Genomic DNA, 16,053 nt, shown 5'->3' on the forward strand with positions numbered 1-16,053 from the left:
AAACTTTGAAGGGACTCATTTTGTGTGTGTTTGGTAGTGAGGTTCTTTATAATTTATTTTTTATTTATTTATTTATTTATTTATTTATTTATTTATTTATTTGATTTGTTACATGCCACACCAACAGCACAAGGCTCCAACGGAGGGCACAACATGTAAGACATGTACAAAAAACAAATACAGTAACAGAACAAAAATAAGAACAAAACAAATTATAAGAACAACAAATAGTAGGACAAAAACAAAGACAAGACAACATAACATACAAATATCCATATGAGTGCTTAACTTCTGAAAAGTACTTAAAATAACAAAAATGTTTCATGAGAGTAATAAATGTATAAGTACAGAACATATTATATTATGTGGATAAATACAGTTGGTATCCTTAGATTAATACATCTGGTATTAAATAATTTAGGTAATAACATTAGAGCATAAAGATAATTAATCTTTGGATGCCGAAATAATAATTTTTTTAACAAGTTTTTTCTCTCTGGTAGGTTGTAAGTGATTAACATACATATTAAAATTGTTAACAAGTCTATATATAATATCATTTGTATTTTGAGGTGAATTCAATACTAACAAGTGACATGTAGTACAAAAATGAAAGACTTTATAGTTAATAGAGTTGAATATGGGATGCTAAGGGCATCAGAGTCAGGTAAGTAAAAATCTAAGCAAAATATTTTCAGGTAATTAGGTTAATCAAATTGATAAATACTTTGCCTCAAGTCATGACTATTCAAGCAGGCCTAAATCATTTTGGTAGCTAGACATTTCTGCCTCCCATATTGTTTGGAGTGTGTATAGTGTACATAGGTATTTAAGTATTTTTGCTGACGTTACGTGTGCAACAAATTTGAGACTGAACATTCGAACATTTGAATTCCCGCGCTGCACAAGTAGCAGTGCCACCCCTTCACAGTTGGCCACCATGGTTCCAGATTTGGCAACGCTGCCAAGGTTGGCAGCGCGTCGGACTTCCGTCAGGAAGTCAGTTCATCGTGTGTTTTCGTGATGGTAAGTGTGGCTATCGGGCCCGCTCACCATTGTTTTTCGTCTCGTAACGCAATCCGTTGCAATCGTTGTTTGTACAGTCAATTATTTCGCGTGATGCGAACATTTGGTCCTCCGGGCCGGATCTATTTGTGCCGGCGTCGCTTTCGTTGTTTCGGCGTGTCGTGTGCCGCGTGGTGAACGTTTTTGTGTGTAGGGCAAATTTCTTGGGTATGTAATTTTCTCTAACCTTTTGTGCTTTGTTGAACGTTGAGTTTGTCTCCTCTGTAGTTACTCGTGCGTCACCGAGGTAACATTTACCGGCATACTTCTCACGTGGTGGTGTTTTAGGTTATGTGTTGAGTCATTGTACTACATGACTATTTACTATGGCGGATAAACGGTCAGCGCTGATACGCGTGCGCATCGCAGAGAGTCGCCTGAAGCGGGCATTTGACCTTTCTCAAAGCGCGCGTGAGGACCCCTCGCAAAGAAACTTATTTCTTGCAACAGTGCGCGACTTGTAAAACATAAAGGAGCAGTTCGAAGTTGACTGCGTCGCGGTGGAAGCAGCCATCGGCGAAACAGATGTGGACGTAGCTGAGCACGCTTCTCGCATGGAAGCTTTCGATGATAAATACTTCCAAATCAGGGCCGTTGTAGCCGGCATAGAGGACTCAAAGGTACAGCCCTCCAGCCAACCACAGTCTCAGGTGAGCAAACCACGGGTGGCCCTGCCGAAGATATCACTTCCAAGTTTTGATGGTAGTCCACAGCAATGGCCCAACTTTTCGAACTTGTTCAGTACACTTATCACCAATAATAGTGAGCTTTCCCCTGTAGAAAAGTTAGCCTATCTGAGATCTGCCCTCAGTGGAGAGCCTTTAGGGATGATCAGTTCCTTGACTATGTCCAATGCCAACTTTGATGTGGCCTGGAAGCTACTCGCAGGGCGGTATGAAAATAAGCGACTTGTCGTGGCAATACACGTAGATGCACTCTTGCACGCACCAGCTGTTACCTCTGACTCACCTAAAGCACTACGCCAATTGTTGACAAACATCACTGAGAGCATTTCTGCCCTGACGGCACTGGATGTGCCAGTGACTCAGTGGGACTTGATCCTGCTTCCTATCCTATGCAAGCGCTTAGATTCTTGTCTTCAGACACAGTGGGAAATGTCGCTTACTAATGAGTTCCCTACAGTGAGTGATTTCGTAAAGTTTTTGGAAAAGCACTGTCGCGCTCAGGAGGCTGTTGCTCAGTCACGTGGCAAGTCGTCAGGACTGCAGCCGCCCATGAGAAAATCTTCTCCACCATTCGCTGGCTGGAAGCAATCTCGTGGTCAAGCGCTGAATAGTTTAGTCAGCTCCTCACAGACCTGCGGTCTGTGTGGTGGCCCACATGCTCTTGTAAAATGCAGTAAGTTTAATCAAAGTGACCCTAAAGATAGGTATACCATTGTGAAAAGACAGGATCTGTGCTTGAATTGTCTTTCGCCTGCACATCGAGCCAAAGGTTGTCCATCGTCAGCATGTCGTCATTGTGGAGCTCGCCACCATACTTTGTTACATTTTAAGCAGCAACCACCCGAAGGCAGCTGTGCATCTCCAGAAGGCTTCAATGCTTTGTCAACAGAAGCTAATTCTGCGACAGTTGCCGTTACCGCCGCAGCCCCGAGCTGTTCTAAGACTGTCCTGTTGTCAACTGCTCAGGTAAACATCCTCGACCGCACTGGTACACCATTTGTTGTTCGGGCACTGCTTGACACTGCTAGCCAAGCTAGCTTCATTTCAGAGAAGTGTGTTCAGAACCTGCGGTTAACTAAAAGGGGGACGCATTTGCCCATACAGGGCTTATCCAACACCCCTGTCAATGTGGCCAAATCCTATGTTTCAGTTGTTATCACACCAGTTGGCATCTTAGCGTCTCAGTTTGCGCTGGATGTTTTTGTGCTTCCTCGTATAACCAGTAGCGTGCCAGGTACAAAGTTGTCTGATAGGGTTCGTAAATCTGTGGCACACTTGCACCTTCCTGATCCTGCCTTTGACACTCCTGGTCCAGTCGACCTACTTATTGGTGCTGACCTGGTTCCGTATTTAATGAAAGGTGGAAAGATTGATGGGTCTCCAGTGGCTCTAGACTCTGTACTAGGTTGGATCCTGATGGGGAAGGTGGAAATTGAACAGACTTCAACCAACATGACATCCCTTTGTGTTTCGCTGGTGACCTCTCATCCCCCATTACCTGATGTCATGAGAAGGTTTTGGGAGATTGAAGAATTTCCCCTTGTGAAGCATCAGTCTCCCGAGGATGTACACTGTGAAGAGCTGTTTGTGAAGTCTTACACAAGGCATGAGACCGGCCGGTACAGCGTTGCGTTACCGTTTTGTCAACCTGAGCCAGAGTTAGGGTCCTCTAGACCTCAAGCCATTAATCGTTTGCTTCGCCTGGAAAGACGTCTCAAAGGGGACCCTGCCCTCAAGCAGAAGTATTCCGAGTTTATGGAGGATTATCTCACGATGGGCCACATGGAAAGAGTCGCTGAGACAGAAATGGACTGTGCCCATGCCTTCTATATACCTCACCACGCTGTCGTGAAACCAGACAGCTCCACTACAAAGGTGCGCGTTGTTTTTGATGCATCAGCCAAGAGTTCCACAGGTGTGTCGCTTAATGATACTTTGTTAACAGGGCCAAAATTGCAGCAAGATATTTTTAATCTACTATTGAGCTTTCGTTTACATGTTGTAGTTTTCACGGCAGACGTAAAACAAATGTATCGCCAGATCCATGTCCATCGTCATCATCAGGATTATCAACGTATTGTGTGGCGCTCTAGTGACGCAGCTCCAGTTCAGGACTACAGGCTGAAAACTGTGACCTATGGAGTGTCTTCAGCTCCATTCTTGGCACTCCGCACTCTTAAGCAGCTGGCTGAAGATGAGAGAGAACAATTTCCCACTGCCTCTGGAGTGTTGTTGTCGGATGTTTATGTGGACGATGTTGTTACGGGTGCGCCGTCTGTGGACTCTGCAGTGGCCATGCAGCAAGAGCTCATCAAGCTTTTAGCGAAAGGGGGATTTCAACTCCGAAAATTCATGAGCAACCATCCGACACTCCTGAATTGGCTTCCTGCTGAGGATATTGAAACCCTCCAACCGTTAGCCTTGGATCAGGACAGCTGCACTGTAATCAAGGTACTGGGACTACAGTGGAACCCCACCTCCGACACATATTCATACAAGGTCCGAGCCAGCGCCTGCCCTGCGACAAAAAGGACAATTTTATCGAACGTGGCAAGGATTTTCGATCCTCTCGGTTGGTTGACACCTATCAGCATGTTTGCAAAATGTCTCATTCAAGTCCTTTGGGTTCAAAATCTCGACTGGGATGCAAAACCACCACCAAACATATTAGACAGCTGGAACAAGTTCAACAGCCAGCTCCCTCTTCTGTCTGCACTCAACATCTCTCGCCTTGTCAGGGGAAAACAGGGCTGTTCCTATCAACTTCATGGATTTTCAGACAGTTCAGAATTGGGTTATGCAGCAAGTGTCTACCTTCGTGTGGTTGATGTTGATGGGACAATCACGGTACACCTGCTCGCTGGCAAATCTAAAGTAGCCCCTGTCAAGGCCCAGTCTCTACCTCGGTTGGAGTTGTGTGGAGCTCTTCTCTTGTCTCGGTTGCTTCGTCACATGATAAATGTGCATGGAATGGAACTTGAATTCACCTCCATTGTTGCCTGGACTGATTCACAAGTAGCCCTAGCATGGATCCACTCTTCATCTCATGAGTTAAAAACATTTGTGGCAAATAGGGTTAGTGAGATTCAGGACCTGACCCCTTCAAGTTGGTGGAGGCACGTGCGTTCAGAACACAACCCTGCTGACTGTGGCTCACGTGGATTGTTACCTGCCCAGATACTTGACCACCACCTTTGGTGGACAGGCCCTGCATGGTTGACGTTACCTGCAGATGAATGGCCTGCAAGTGCTTCGTGTAGTGACATTTCCGATTTGGTCCAACAGGAGAAGAAGTCGTTGGCATTGGCAACTATTCTGTATACTGAAGACATTGATTCACTGGTCGAACGTTTCAGCAGTCTAATGAAGTTACTGAGAGTGACTGCCTATATTCTGCGTTTTGTTGCTAATTGTCGTCACTCACAAAGTGCTCGTGAATCAGGGACCCCGTGTCCTCGTGAGTTGGAGACTGCCTTAAATTTCTGGATACTTCGAGTTCAGTCGATGGTGTTCAAAGATGACCTGGCCTCTTTGAGAAAGAATAAGCGAACCTCACCACAGATACGGAAGCTTCATCCTTTCCTCGACTCTGATGGGTTTCTTAGGGTGGGTGGCAGGCTTGACCAGTCGAAGCTCCCGTTTCAACACAAACACCCGGCCTTGCTTCCTAAATCAAACCCCTTGACGAGCAGGATTATACAACACTATCACAACGTCAATCAACATCCCGGGATACAAGCACTTCAAAGTATTCTTAGAGAGAAATTTTGGATTCTCTCAGATAAGCAGGCAATCACCAGCTGTGTTCACCGCTGCTTGAAGTGTTTCAAGGCACAGCCACCCACTTTTACACCCCTCATGGGAAGTCTCCCGGCCATGAGAGTCCAGCAAGTGAAACCATTTTCGAAGGCCGGCGTGGATTACGCTGGCCCCTTTTTCATAAAACTGGCTCGTGTGCGCAAAGTCACTCTGTTGAAGGCCTATCTGTGTATATTTGTATGTTGTACCACTAAGGCGGTTCATGTGGAGTTGGCGTCTGACCTGTCGACTGAGGTGTTCCTTGCTGCATACAAACGTTTCATCGCCCGCAGAGGGAGATCCTCTGACCTCTATAGCGATTGCGGGACGAACTTTGTTGGAGCCCACAACCAGCTGACAGAACTGCAACGCATGTTGTCATCCTCATCGCATCAGCAGACCATAGTGGATTGTTTAGCTCCTTTTGGAGTGAGGTGGCACTTCAACCCTCCAGCCGCTCCTCATTTCGGAGGCTTGTGGGAGGCTGCAGTTAAGGCGTTCAAGTCACATTTAAATCGGGTCATTGGTGAACAGATTCTCAGCTTTGAGGAGCTCTACACGGTCGTGGTCCAAGTGGAGGCCATACTGAATTCTAGGCCACTCTGTCCATTAAGTTCCGATCCCAATGATCTGCGTGCTCTCACCCCAGGACACTTCTTGACCATGGAGCCGCTGGTGTCGCATCCTGAACCCGAATTGGAACAGGTACAACTTAACAGACTGCAGCGTTGGCAACTAGTATCGCGGTTGCATCAAGACTTTTGGCACCGGTGGCACCGCGAATATCTGCACACACTGCAGCAGCGTTCGAAGTGGCAAGATCAAACGATAGCTATCACACCAAACCAATTGGTGTTGATAAAGGAAGATAGAGTACCTCCCCTGCAATGGAAGTTGGGACGCGTCCTGCATCTTCATCCTGGATCTGATGGTGTGCCTAGGGTCGCTACAGTGCGTACCACCTCTGGGAGTCTAAAACGCCCTGTAGTGAAGTTGTGCCCATTGCCTCTTGAGTAGTGTTGAAATGGGTCATTTCAAGGTGGGCGGAATGTTTGGAGTGTGTATAGTGTACATAGGTATTTAAGTATTTTTGCTGACGTTACGTGTGCAACAAATTTGAGACTGAACATTCGAACATTTGAATTCCCGCGCTGCACAAGTAGCAGTGCCACCCCTTCACAGTTGGCCACCATGGTTCCAGATTTGGCAACGCTGCCAAGGTTGGCAGCGCGTCGGACTTCCGTCAGGAAGTCAGTTCATCGTGTGTTTTCGTGATGGTAAGTGTGGCTATCGGGCCCGCTCACCATTGTTTTTCGTCTCGTAACGCAATCCGTTGCAATCGTTGTTTGTACAGTCAATTATTTCGCGTGATGCGAACACATATCAACACCATACAGAATTTTCAGTTTTGTGTGGTAGAAGATATTGATTGCCTTTTTTTTTTATTCAGTATCTGAAAACGAAAAATACATAATTGAAAGTAAACAAAATTAGGCCAAAAAAACTAATCTCTAAACTAGAAAACACGTCAAGTAACATTTATTTTACAATTAGGAAACAACTTTAAACTTATGCGAAGCACATATTGGCATTCATTACAACGATCGCTCATTTTCACAGGACACAGATGTAAAATTGTGTAAGTGGGATATGTGTGAATTTCAAGGTGACGTTCGCCATATAAATTAATCTGAGTGCAATTTTTTGTTAGTTTAGGTTGGTACAATGTGTTAAACTTCACTAGCTTCAAAATGTGTTTCAGTATGTCATTAGTTCTATGGTCAGACACTTGTAAGATGGCTGCAGTATTTCTTTATTTGCTGTTAAGATGCAAATGGGGGGAAAATATGATATTTCTAATGGAACCATTCGAAGATTTTTTTTTCTTCTTCGCTTTAGCTTTTTTTTTGGGAGGGGAACTGTGAAAAATATATTTTGTTTCTTAAAGTTACAATATAATGTTTTGGCAGGACCTAACGACTGGTTCATCGTAATGAGGATTTTAATATAAAGGAATTTGTTGTATGAGGTTTTACTGTACATAGCTTTTATGGCTTTGTGGATAGTTTTTTTTTGTAGTCAAATACAAGTAGAATATTTATTAATATTGTACAGAGTCATGTGTGTCCCAACAACGTCAAGAATGATTTGTGAAGAAAATATATTTTCTTATCTGTGGATTAATTTATAATCTTCAAAATTTACAAGCATATAGTCACATCCATCGCCAGTTATCCATCATCTCAACTTGCACATTGTGGTCATGTCAGAAAAGTTAAATGCCTCCCATCTTCCTCTGTCATTCCACCGTTCCTAATCAGGAATATTTTAACATGCTTTGTTCTGACATATGTAATTCTACTAATGAATTATTTTTAGAGCAAATACTAACAATTTTATTATTATTTGAAAAACACTTGGTTCCTATGCCCCACCCTGTCCCGGTATATGTGTGTGCAAAACATTAACATCTGTTAACCATCAAACACCAGTTTGAAAGTTAACATTTTTTACATAATTAGGTCTTTTCATTCCAGTTAGTAAGTAAAGGTTTCTTTGGTTTGAATTAGTTTTAGTATCGTCGTTTGTTTATACATATTTTTTCTCTTGAGTTCTACCCTAAAGCAAAGTCTGGACATGTTCCTTTCTCGCACACATCATAATTTTGTGCTGGTTCCCTGAAATACGATGGATAGAGGTTTTACTTGTTCGCCAAAACTCCAGTAGAAAGATAAATATTTTTAACTGAATAATATTTTAAAAAATTTAAAATTCAGTAATAGGTTTGTTCTGATTTAAAATTCAGTAATAGGTTTGCCTTCTACCAAATCATAAAAATTTAGCTGTTAATTTTAGTACTATTCTGGAGGAGTAAGTATTACAAAACAGCTTGTAAAAAAAAATATAATTTCACTTAAATCCTCTGTTATTAAAAATGAAATGAATTTGGACTAAAAATAAAACCATATAATCTTGTCTAATTATAATGGCATATTTGTACATAGTAATCATATTTTGATAAGTGTAATTATTCCACCCTTGGAACAAACTACTTTTTTATTTCATAATAACAATACTTTTGCATTAAACAAATTACTTAGCACTAGGGATGGGACGAATCCACATTTTGGTCGAATCCGAATCCTTGTTCGAATCCTCAGTGTTTGTCATCGAATCTCGAATCCCAGTCCTACACTAAACTTAACCACATGTTATTAAAAAAAATCACACATTTATTTTAATACATTACATAGGCCTATGTATTAAAAAAATCACATGTGTATTTATAAAATTATAAAATAAGTGCATAGTGTATACACCTGATATAAAATAGAGACAAATAACCTCAAAAACCACACACGTAAGTTTGCATCTGTCTAATTCACTGTTAAATTTATCCTTCCTATGTTTTCAATAAAATATGTTTGTATAACAGACACCATTTAAAAAAAGTTATGTTTTTTTCTGCAAAATGTTATATTATTGAAGGTTGGAAATGATTGAGTAGTTATGCTAATTGACAAAATGCAGCGTAGTTTATCTTATGTTTGTGCTATTTCCGTTACCTTTATAATATAGTTTAGGTATACAATTTTCTAGAGCTGGACGAACCTCAGTTCTCTGGTATCGAACCATAGCCGAACCGAACCTCATACAGAAATAATTGTTTTGAATTAAAATGAACCGAAACCAGCATTTTGGTCTTTAACAGAATGGTGAGAAATAAAGGTTCTTCAGCCATATGTAAAATTAAAACATTATATAGCTTACTTAGCTTTATTAAAACATTGCAAATACATTTTATAAGTTAAGTTTATGCAATAAATAATGAAGGAAAGAAAACAATTTAGAGAAAATCATTTTGCATTTAATTATACACACACACACTTTTAATTCATGAAGAAGTTTCATCTAAATTAAAAAAAAAACTATCTTCCTTTTTCAGTGTACACTAACCTTCATTTAAAAAAATATAATATTATAAAGATGACGAACATTCAGCATAAGGCCACATAACATATTTTTTGTGGTTAACATAACCTAACATTTTTAATAAGTAAAACTTTTTAATAGGACATTAAAAAAAAGTCGAATGTGAATTAAGTTACCTATCTACGTTACAAAACCCGCTGACTGCAGTTGCTGTTTTCTTGGAAGAATGCTGCTCGTCAGAAGAAACTTTAGACATGTTTTGGGGTGGTTCTGGGTCATCTGGGTCGTCATTATCTTTTCTTCAATTGGAAAACTTAAACGACGTAAGCCTGCTCATCGCAAATCACCTCAAGAACAATAATATTGTAAACGTAACGTAAGAAGTGTGGTTATAGAAATTTGCGTCGGAAAAAAGAAAACACGAGAAATAATGATGGTTGCCGCGACTACGCTAGTCACCTTAGTACCCTACTGTAAAATTTACTGGACCAGTACTTTTAATACAGAAGATTAAATTAATATTTTCAGTACCTGCTAGTTATAACCAAAAAGGCCAAAGAAAATAAATACATCCCAGTAATTTAAAATACGTAATTTACGTAATCATTTCCTACCGCATTTGTCTTGTATTAACTTGATCACGTTAGTTTTGCCAAAATACGAGAGTTCTCGTACATGCGCTTTAGTTTAACGTATGGGGTACGCAATCTTTGGTGATTTTACAACACTCTCGTACACGCACTATAGTTAAAGGTATAATATACAATACCTTTGGCATTTGTACGATAGTTTATATTACGTAGTACGAGAAATGCATACAAAAACAAACAAACAAACAAAAAACAAAGTGCGCCTATATGAAAAAATGCTATGGGAGTTATGCGACGATTAATAAATTTTTATTTTATTTTGTCTGCGATTGAAACTGTTGAGGTGACGATAATGCGATAAAAGTCGGAATATTACAAGTAATGGAATTTTGTTGTGCTGTTTTGTGAATGGTCTCAAATGGGGGTTAGAAAATTAGAAAAACGTAATTTTTTTTAAACGAACGTTCGGTTTTACGAATATATTTTAAGAGGTTTCGAACCGAACCGAACGTAATGGTTCGGTTCGAAGTTTTCTAACTTCGCCCAGCACTACAATTTTCAATTACTACCTAAAACTCTTAAAAACCCACCTCGAATTCTACCTCGAATCCCACCTCGGATCCTACGAATCCTCAAATCCATAGGATTCGGTATATTCGACGAATCCAAGATTCGAAAATCCCATCCCTACTTAGCACTCTAATTCCTATGTAATATCTAGGGACTTTGAAAACACTTTGTATTAACAAGAGTTTTTATGGAAAAGGTTTTGACCTTTCCTAAAGTAAAAAAAAATTCTTCTAGCACACCTCTTAGGGGTCGTCCATTAATCACGTGATGTTTTTTTTTAGCAAACTTTTAACCTCCCCTCCCCCCTAGTGATTTGTGGTGAGGTTTCAGACTACCCGCCCCCCCCCCCCCCATCCCCCCCCACAATAAATCACATGTATTTTTTTGGTACAAAATATTTTTAAAAATTTCAGAATATTATCTTTAAATATAGGTATAATCTAATTTAATTCTGGAAAATTAAGCACAGTGATAAAAATGTCCAGACACACATTAAGGTTGCAGGTTTATTCTCACTGGCATAAAAATAATAAAGAAAGGCTTATATGTGATTTACGTATGTATTCAGCGCCAAAATCACAGTCTTACTGGCGACTGGCAAGCCGAGCCGGGTGGTTCATGTTGCGGCGGGCGGGCGGGGATATTGTTGCCTGGCTATGGCGAGTCAAGGTCACGCGTCGCTTTTCGGTTTAGTAGAAATCTGGCGAAAAAATAAATAAACGTGATATCCCTCTACACCCCCCGCCCTCCCCCCTTGTGATATTTCGTGATTTTTCCCGACCCCCTCCCCCTTTTCGAGCCTCACGTGATTAATGGATGATCCCTTATTGTAAGGATAAAAATGTTACTAACTGAGGGAAGTGCAGTGTAGCAAGCGTACTGTTCCAGGGCATGAAGAGGCAGTTTGAAGGGAACGCCCAGTTCTCGCCCCAAGACGGCAAGAAGCCGCGGGGCGCGTGGGAGTCGGGACGGCAGCCGGCCGGCCGGTGGCCCGCCCCTGTGGACGAGCAGCCCAAGCCTCTCGCCCCCGCCAGCCAGCCCCCGGCCGGCGAGGACGCTGCCGCCGCCGCGGCCCAGAGGACCATAGCGCAGCGGGTGAGTACACTTGCTGTGGATTGCATGCTAGAAACCAAGGGTTTGAGATTTGTTTGGGCTCTTTGGTATGTGTACATTTTTTTTTTTTTTTGGTGAAAGATCAATTTCTTCTCGCACGGTTGCAAATGGATGGGCACCATGACATTACTTTCTTTTATCTCTTCATCTGAGAGTAAAACCTTCAAACATTTGTGCATTGCAAAAGTAAAAACATTTAGAAAATTTTGTAATTTTTGTCTCTTCCAAAATTACGTGCAGAAATGGTATCATCTTTCAGTGCCCCTATTTATAGGTATGCCATCTACATTCTACATATGAAGTAGTAACCTCAACATATTTTCTGCTCGGACTTAAAAAAAAAGTCTGAACCACAATGCAGTTTGGAAAGGCCTAGACTTGCAGTCACTAGCAATGCAGCCTAAAAGTTACACGTTTATAAACTTTTGTGCAAAATTTCTTGGGTTGTGAGATTTGTCTGTATTTGCTTTGACCTTAGAAGCTTAAAACATTTGGTGTAAAATTTAGTTTTTATCAAAAATAAGGTTTTGCTTGCTTGAATTTATTTTATTTGTTATATTGGGCACGACTAGAATGGAATGAGCTGCTAGTCTGGTTTCTTGTTAATACTGTAGTTTTTTGATAGTGAATGCTGACAGAAAAATTAACTTTATGGTGGAGGAATAATTATGTGTGATTTATTTTAGGATAATCCTGAAGAACTCTCTGAAGCAGAAAAGGCTTTTGACATTCAATTTAAACAGTGGGAGGAGCAGTTCAACAAGTGGAAAGAGCAGAATATCAATCATCCGGACAAGGTAGGCAAATATTTTGATGGATATATGGATCTATATTTCCATTATTTCTAATTATTTGGAGTTTGAAATGGACCCCTGCTTTTTAATATTTTCATAAATGATATAATAATGGTCCTTAATCACTCAACAGGCTCACTATTTGCGGATTCTAAGTTCATTTTATCTCGGGGGTCTTCATCTTCGTGCAGCTGCTCGGTACTGGGGACTGATTTCTTTATCGTGCTCTGGACATGTTTTAGCATTGTCCACTTCCACAAAGTTCCTTTCACTTGAAGGCACATCATCATCTTGGCTCCATCGTGTTCTGCAACGGCATTTGCAGGCAATCTGCCACAAAGCCTGCCCTCTGTATTGTCCACTTCCACAACGTTCCTTTCACTTGAAGGCACATCATCATCTTGGCTCCATCGTGTTCTGCAACGGCATTTGCAGGCAATCTGCCACAAAACCTGCCCTCTGTATTGTCCACTTCCACAACGTTCCTTTCACTTGAAGGCACATCATCATCTTGGCTCCATCGTGTTCTGCAACGGCATTTGCAGGCAACCTGCCACAAGCCACAAAACCTGCCCTCTGGATGCATTGGGTGATTGAAACTGATGGAATGGTGTTCCACACCGAGCACAGTCTTTAAATTGCATTGAGGATATTTCACTTCAGCCATGTTTCATCTGCCAACAAAATAATTGCACTGGCTGATGCCTGTAACGAGCGTTTTTCTTGAGTAATTACTCCCTTGTCGGGAGGTTGCTATTCGCTAGTGCAGTTTGGTGGGAAGAAGACACTCGAATCAACACAACCCTTGTGTGCAGTGCAAGAGTCAAGAAATAACAAAATCTTTTGATTACCTATATGTTCCCATTCATACATCCAAACTTTGGAGCCACTCTTTAAAACATACTGCATTTATCCACGAGCTTGTATACTATTACAGAAATATCTGGAAAGGGGAAAAAGTAAATTCCGGCCCGAAAATTCGGGACAGATAATTCCTGTTTTCCCCCAAAAATTTAGGTTGCCAAGCACTAACGATAATACAGCAGTTTGAGGTATTGATGTATTAAAGCTTTGGTTTTGGTATATACCATTGCCAAAAATATGCTGTAAGAATTGGTGACTGAGTTTGTGTTCATGGTTTTTGAGTTTTACAAACTGTAATCAAAAAACATAATGTAACGTAATTATTAAATTTTTATGATTTATTGTGTCAGTAACGCGTGGATAAGATGTTTTGGTAGTGTATTGTGGGGCAATTAGACGCCAATGCATGTACATACTTGGGACTATGCTGCTGTGGGATGATATTCGCTCCAGATGTGCTCAGTCTGTGTGTGGTGTGTGTGATGTGCAGAACCAGTACCGGGAGTACGAGGCCAAGTGGGAGAGCTGGCGCGAGCAGCTGCTTCAGCGTCGCGAGCAGATGAGGAAGAAGAGAGAAGCGACCAATAAGGCAGCAGCAGCCGCTGCCTCCGCGGGCACCCCCGATGACCAGGTAACGCAAGTTAGTACCTGTGCACGTTTCTATTTGCCTTCTAGTGAAAGTTAACAGAAATATAGTGGCCGCATTTAAGTATCAAAAAATACTTTGGTGGTAAACATAAAGTAACTTATTTGGATTTGTCAAACTGCTCTTGGCTCGAGTGAGTTGGGTAAAAAATATTTTGGTTTTTATTGAATGCGGTTTTAACGTTACGTATTGTTTTGATTATATGGTTATATTTAACTGTCAAATATTGCTTTTTGCCATAATATATTAGGTAGGCCTGTGCAAATATTTAGTTAAACAAATGAGTATTTTATTACTTGTATTCAGTCATACTTTGATTTAATGATGTGTCGGTCCCTGGTTCTCGGTCTTACCAGCAAACCAGCAAACAACGTGCACTCGTCTTTATAACTTTATGCTAAGCCTCATGTGACAAGTTAAAAAAAAAAAGGGGGGGGGGGGGGGGGGGAGTGTTAGCAAATATTTGAAAATCGTCAGTGGCAACAGCGATGGGTAGTCAGTCTTCCTTACCTCCCTACACCCCTTTGTGCTAGCCTCCTCTGACGGTAAGATAACGCCCCAGACAGGAAGTTTTAGTGTGTAAACAAAAGAGTTCTTTGTGCCGAGGTCCCTTGACCCTTTTTTTTGTTCTGTTTTCACTAGGCGACAGGGATGATAATTCCATCTAAGTTGTCTAATTAATACCCATTAACTGCAGGCATTTCTTACTATCTTTGCAGTCCTACATCAATTAAAACTAATCCAACAAATCATGTATTAATATACTCAAGACATACTGTATTTTGGTGTGACTTGAAATTAGTGCCGTTTTCCCCAGTTCTTGTTTTGGTTCCGGTTCTTAATAATCTGTTCCCGGATCTCGATCCTCAGTTTTAGGTTAATCTCCACACAATTTCAAGTCGCACCAAAGATACAATACGCCCAAATAAATTGTGTTTTTGTTTAACGCGACTTATCAGCACCCCACTTTACCACAATTAGACCACAAACAAGTCACCCAGTCCCTAGGTAGAACATTTGCTTCAAAGATTTACAAACAAATTTTCCAGAAGCCGTTTTACTTCATATTTATCTTTTGCTTTCCCTACTTTTTTTCTGTATGTGAAAAAAAATTTTTTTTAGTGAAATTATAATTTGTACTATTTGAATTCTATATTCAATTTTGATTCATAATCTGTATTCACACAGGCCTACATAATATTGTTGTGAAGTTGAGATAATTATGTTCCACCATCTGTTTTAACATTTATTTTTGTACCAGGCATCAGAGAATGTTTCTATGGACCAGAATGCAGGAAAACCATCTGAAGGGTCTCCCAGCAAGAGCACTGAACAATTTCCAGAAAATTCTGGCACACCAACCAAAGATGAATTCAAGTAAGCCTTTTTTTTTTTTAATAAATAAATTTTTTTAAATGTTTCACTCATATTTTATTCAGTTTCTTTGGCTAGTAGAGGAAATAGTTGATAGTGTCATTACTTATTTGTCTAGTATGTTGTGAATAAGGCTAAAAACATTGACAGAACTTATTGCTCTACAACTAACTAAATTTTATTCTTTATAGTATGCATTGTAAACATTAGAAAACTTTTGAAAACTACCATGAGCATTGGAAGGAAAAATAACTAGTTCTAATATTTAAAAATAAATTCAATACCAGTACCAATACCAATAAGAACTGTTCAAAAATTAAAATTTTTTTGTAGTAACTTAATTGAATACACAAAGCAAAATATTCAACACGAAGTTTGTGGTTCAAATTGCAAGGGCATTCACATTTTAGTCCTTATGAAAAAATTACAGCAAATACTGCTGTTTTTCATGATTTTAGGGCCTAATTCATTGTGGTTCTAGGTTCCAGAAAACTAACTTCTATTTTGCTAACATAAATAATCTTAAAACTCCTCCACTTCATCCAAAAATATTTTAATTGAAAATTTTGTACATTTAAATGTATTGTGATATGCTAGGACTAAATTTGTGGTTGGTATCA

General features: G+C 40.4%; 1 protein-coding gene across 3 annotated transcripts in view; it reads left to right on the forward strand.

Moving 5' to 3' along the window:
• LOC134534300 (protein PRRC2A-like) overlaps positions 1–16,053 on the forward strand; it is a 108,981-nt gene that overhangs the window by 27,205 nt on the left and 65,723 nt on the right. For 2 of the 3 annotated variants that reach the window (XM_063372667.1, XM_063372665.1), the window contains exons 8-11: positions 11,531–11,737; positions 12,442–12,552; positions 13,904–14,053; positions 15,321–15,436. In XM_063372667.1, coding sequence (XP_063228737.1) covers positions 11,531–11,737; positions 12,442–12,552; positions 13,904–14,053; positions 15,321–15,436 — 584 coding nt within the window. The remainder of the gene's footprint in view (positions 1–11,530; positions 11,738–12,441; positions 12,553–13,903; positions 14,054–15,320; positions 15,437–16,053) is intronic. The other variant, XM_063372666.1, reaches the window with a different exon arrangement.

This window comes from Bacillus rossius, chromosome 7, assembly GCF_032445375.1.
Source record: "Bacillus rossius redtenbacheri isolate Brsri chromosome 7, Brsri_v3, whole genome shotgun sequence".
Classification (NCBI taxonomy): domain Eukaryota; kingdom Metazoa; phylum Arthropoda; class Insecta; order Phasmatodea; family Bacillidae; genus Bacillus; species Bacillus rossius.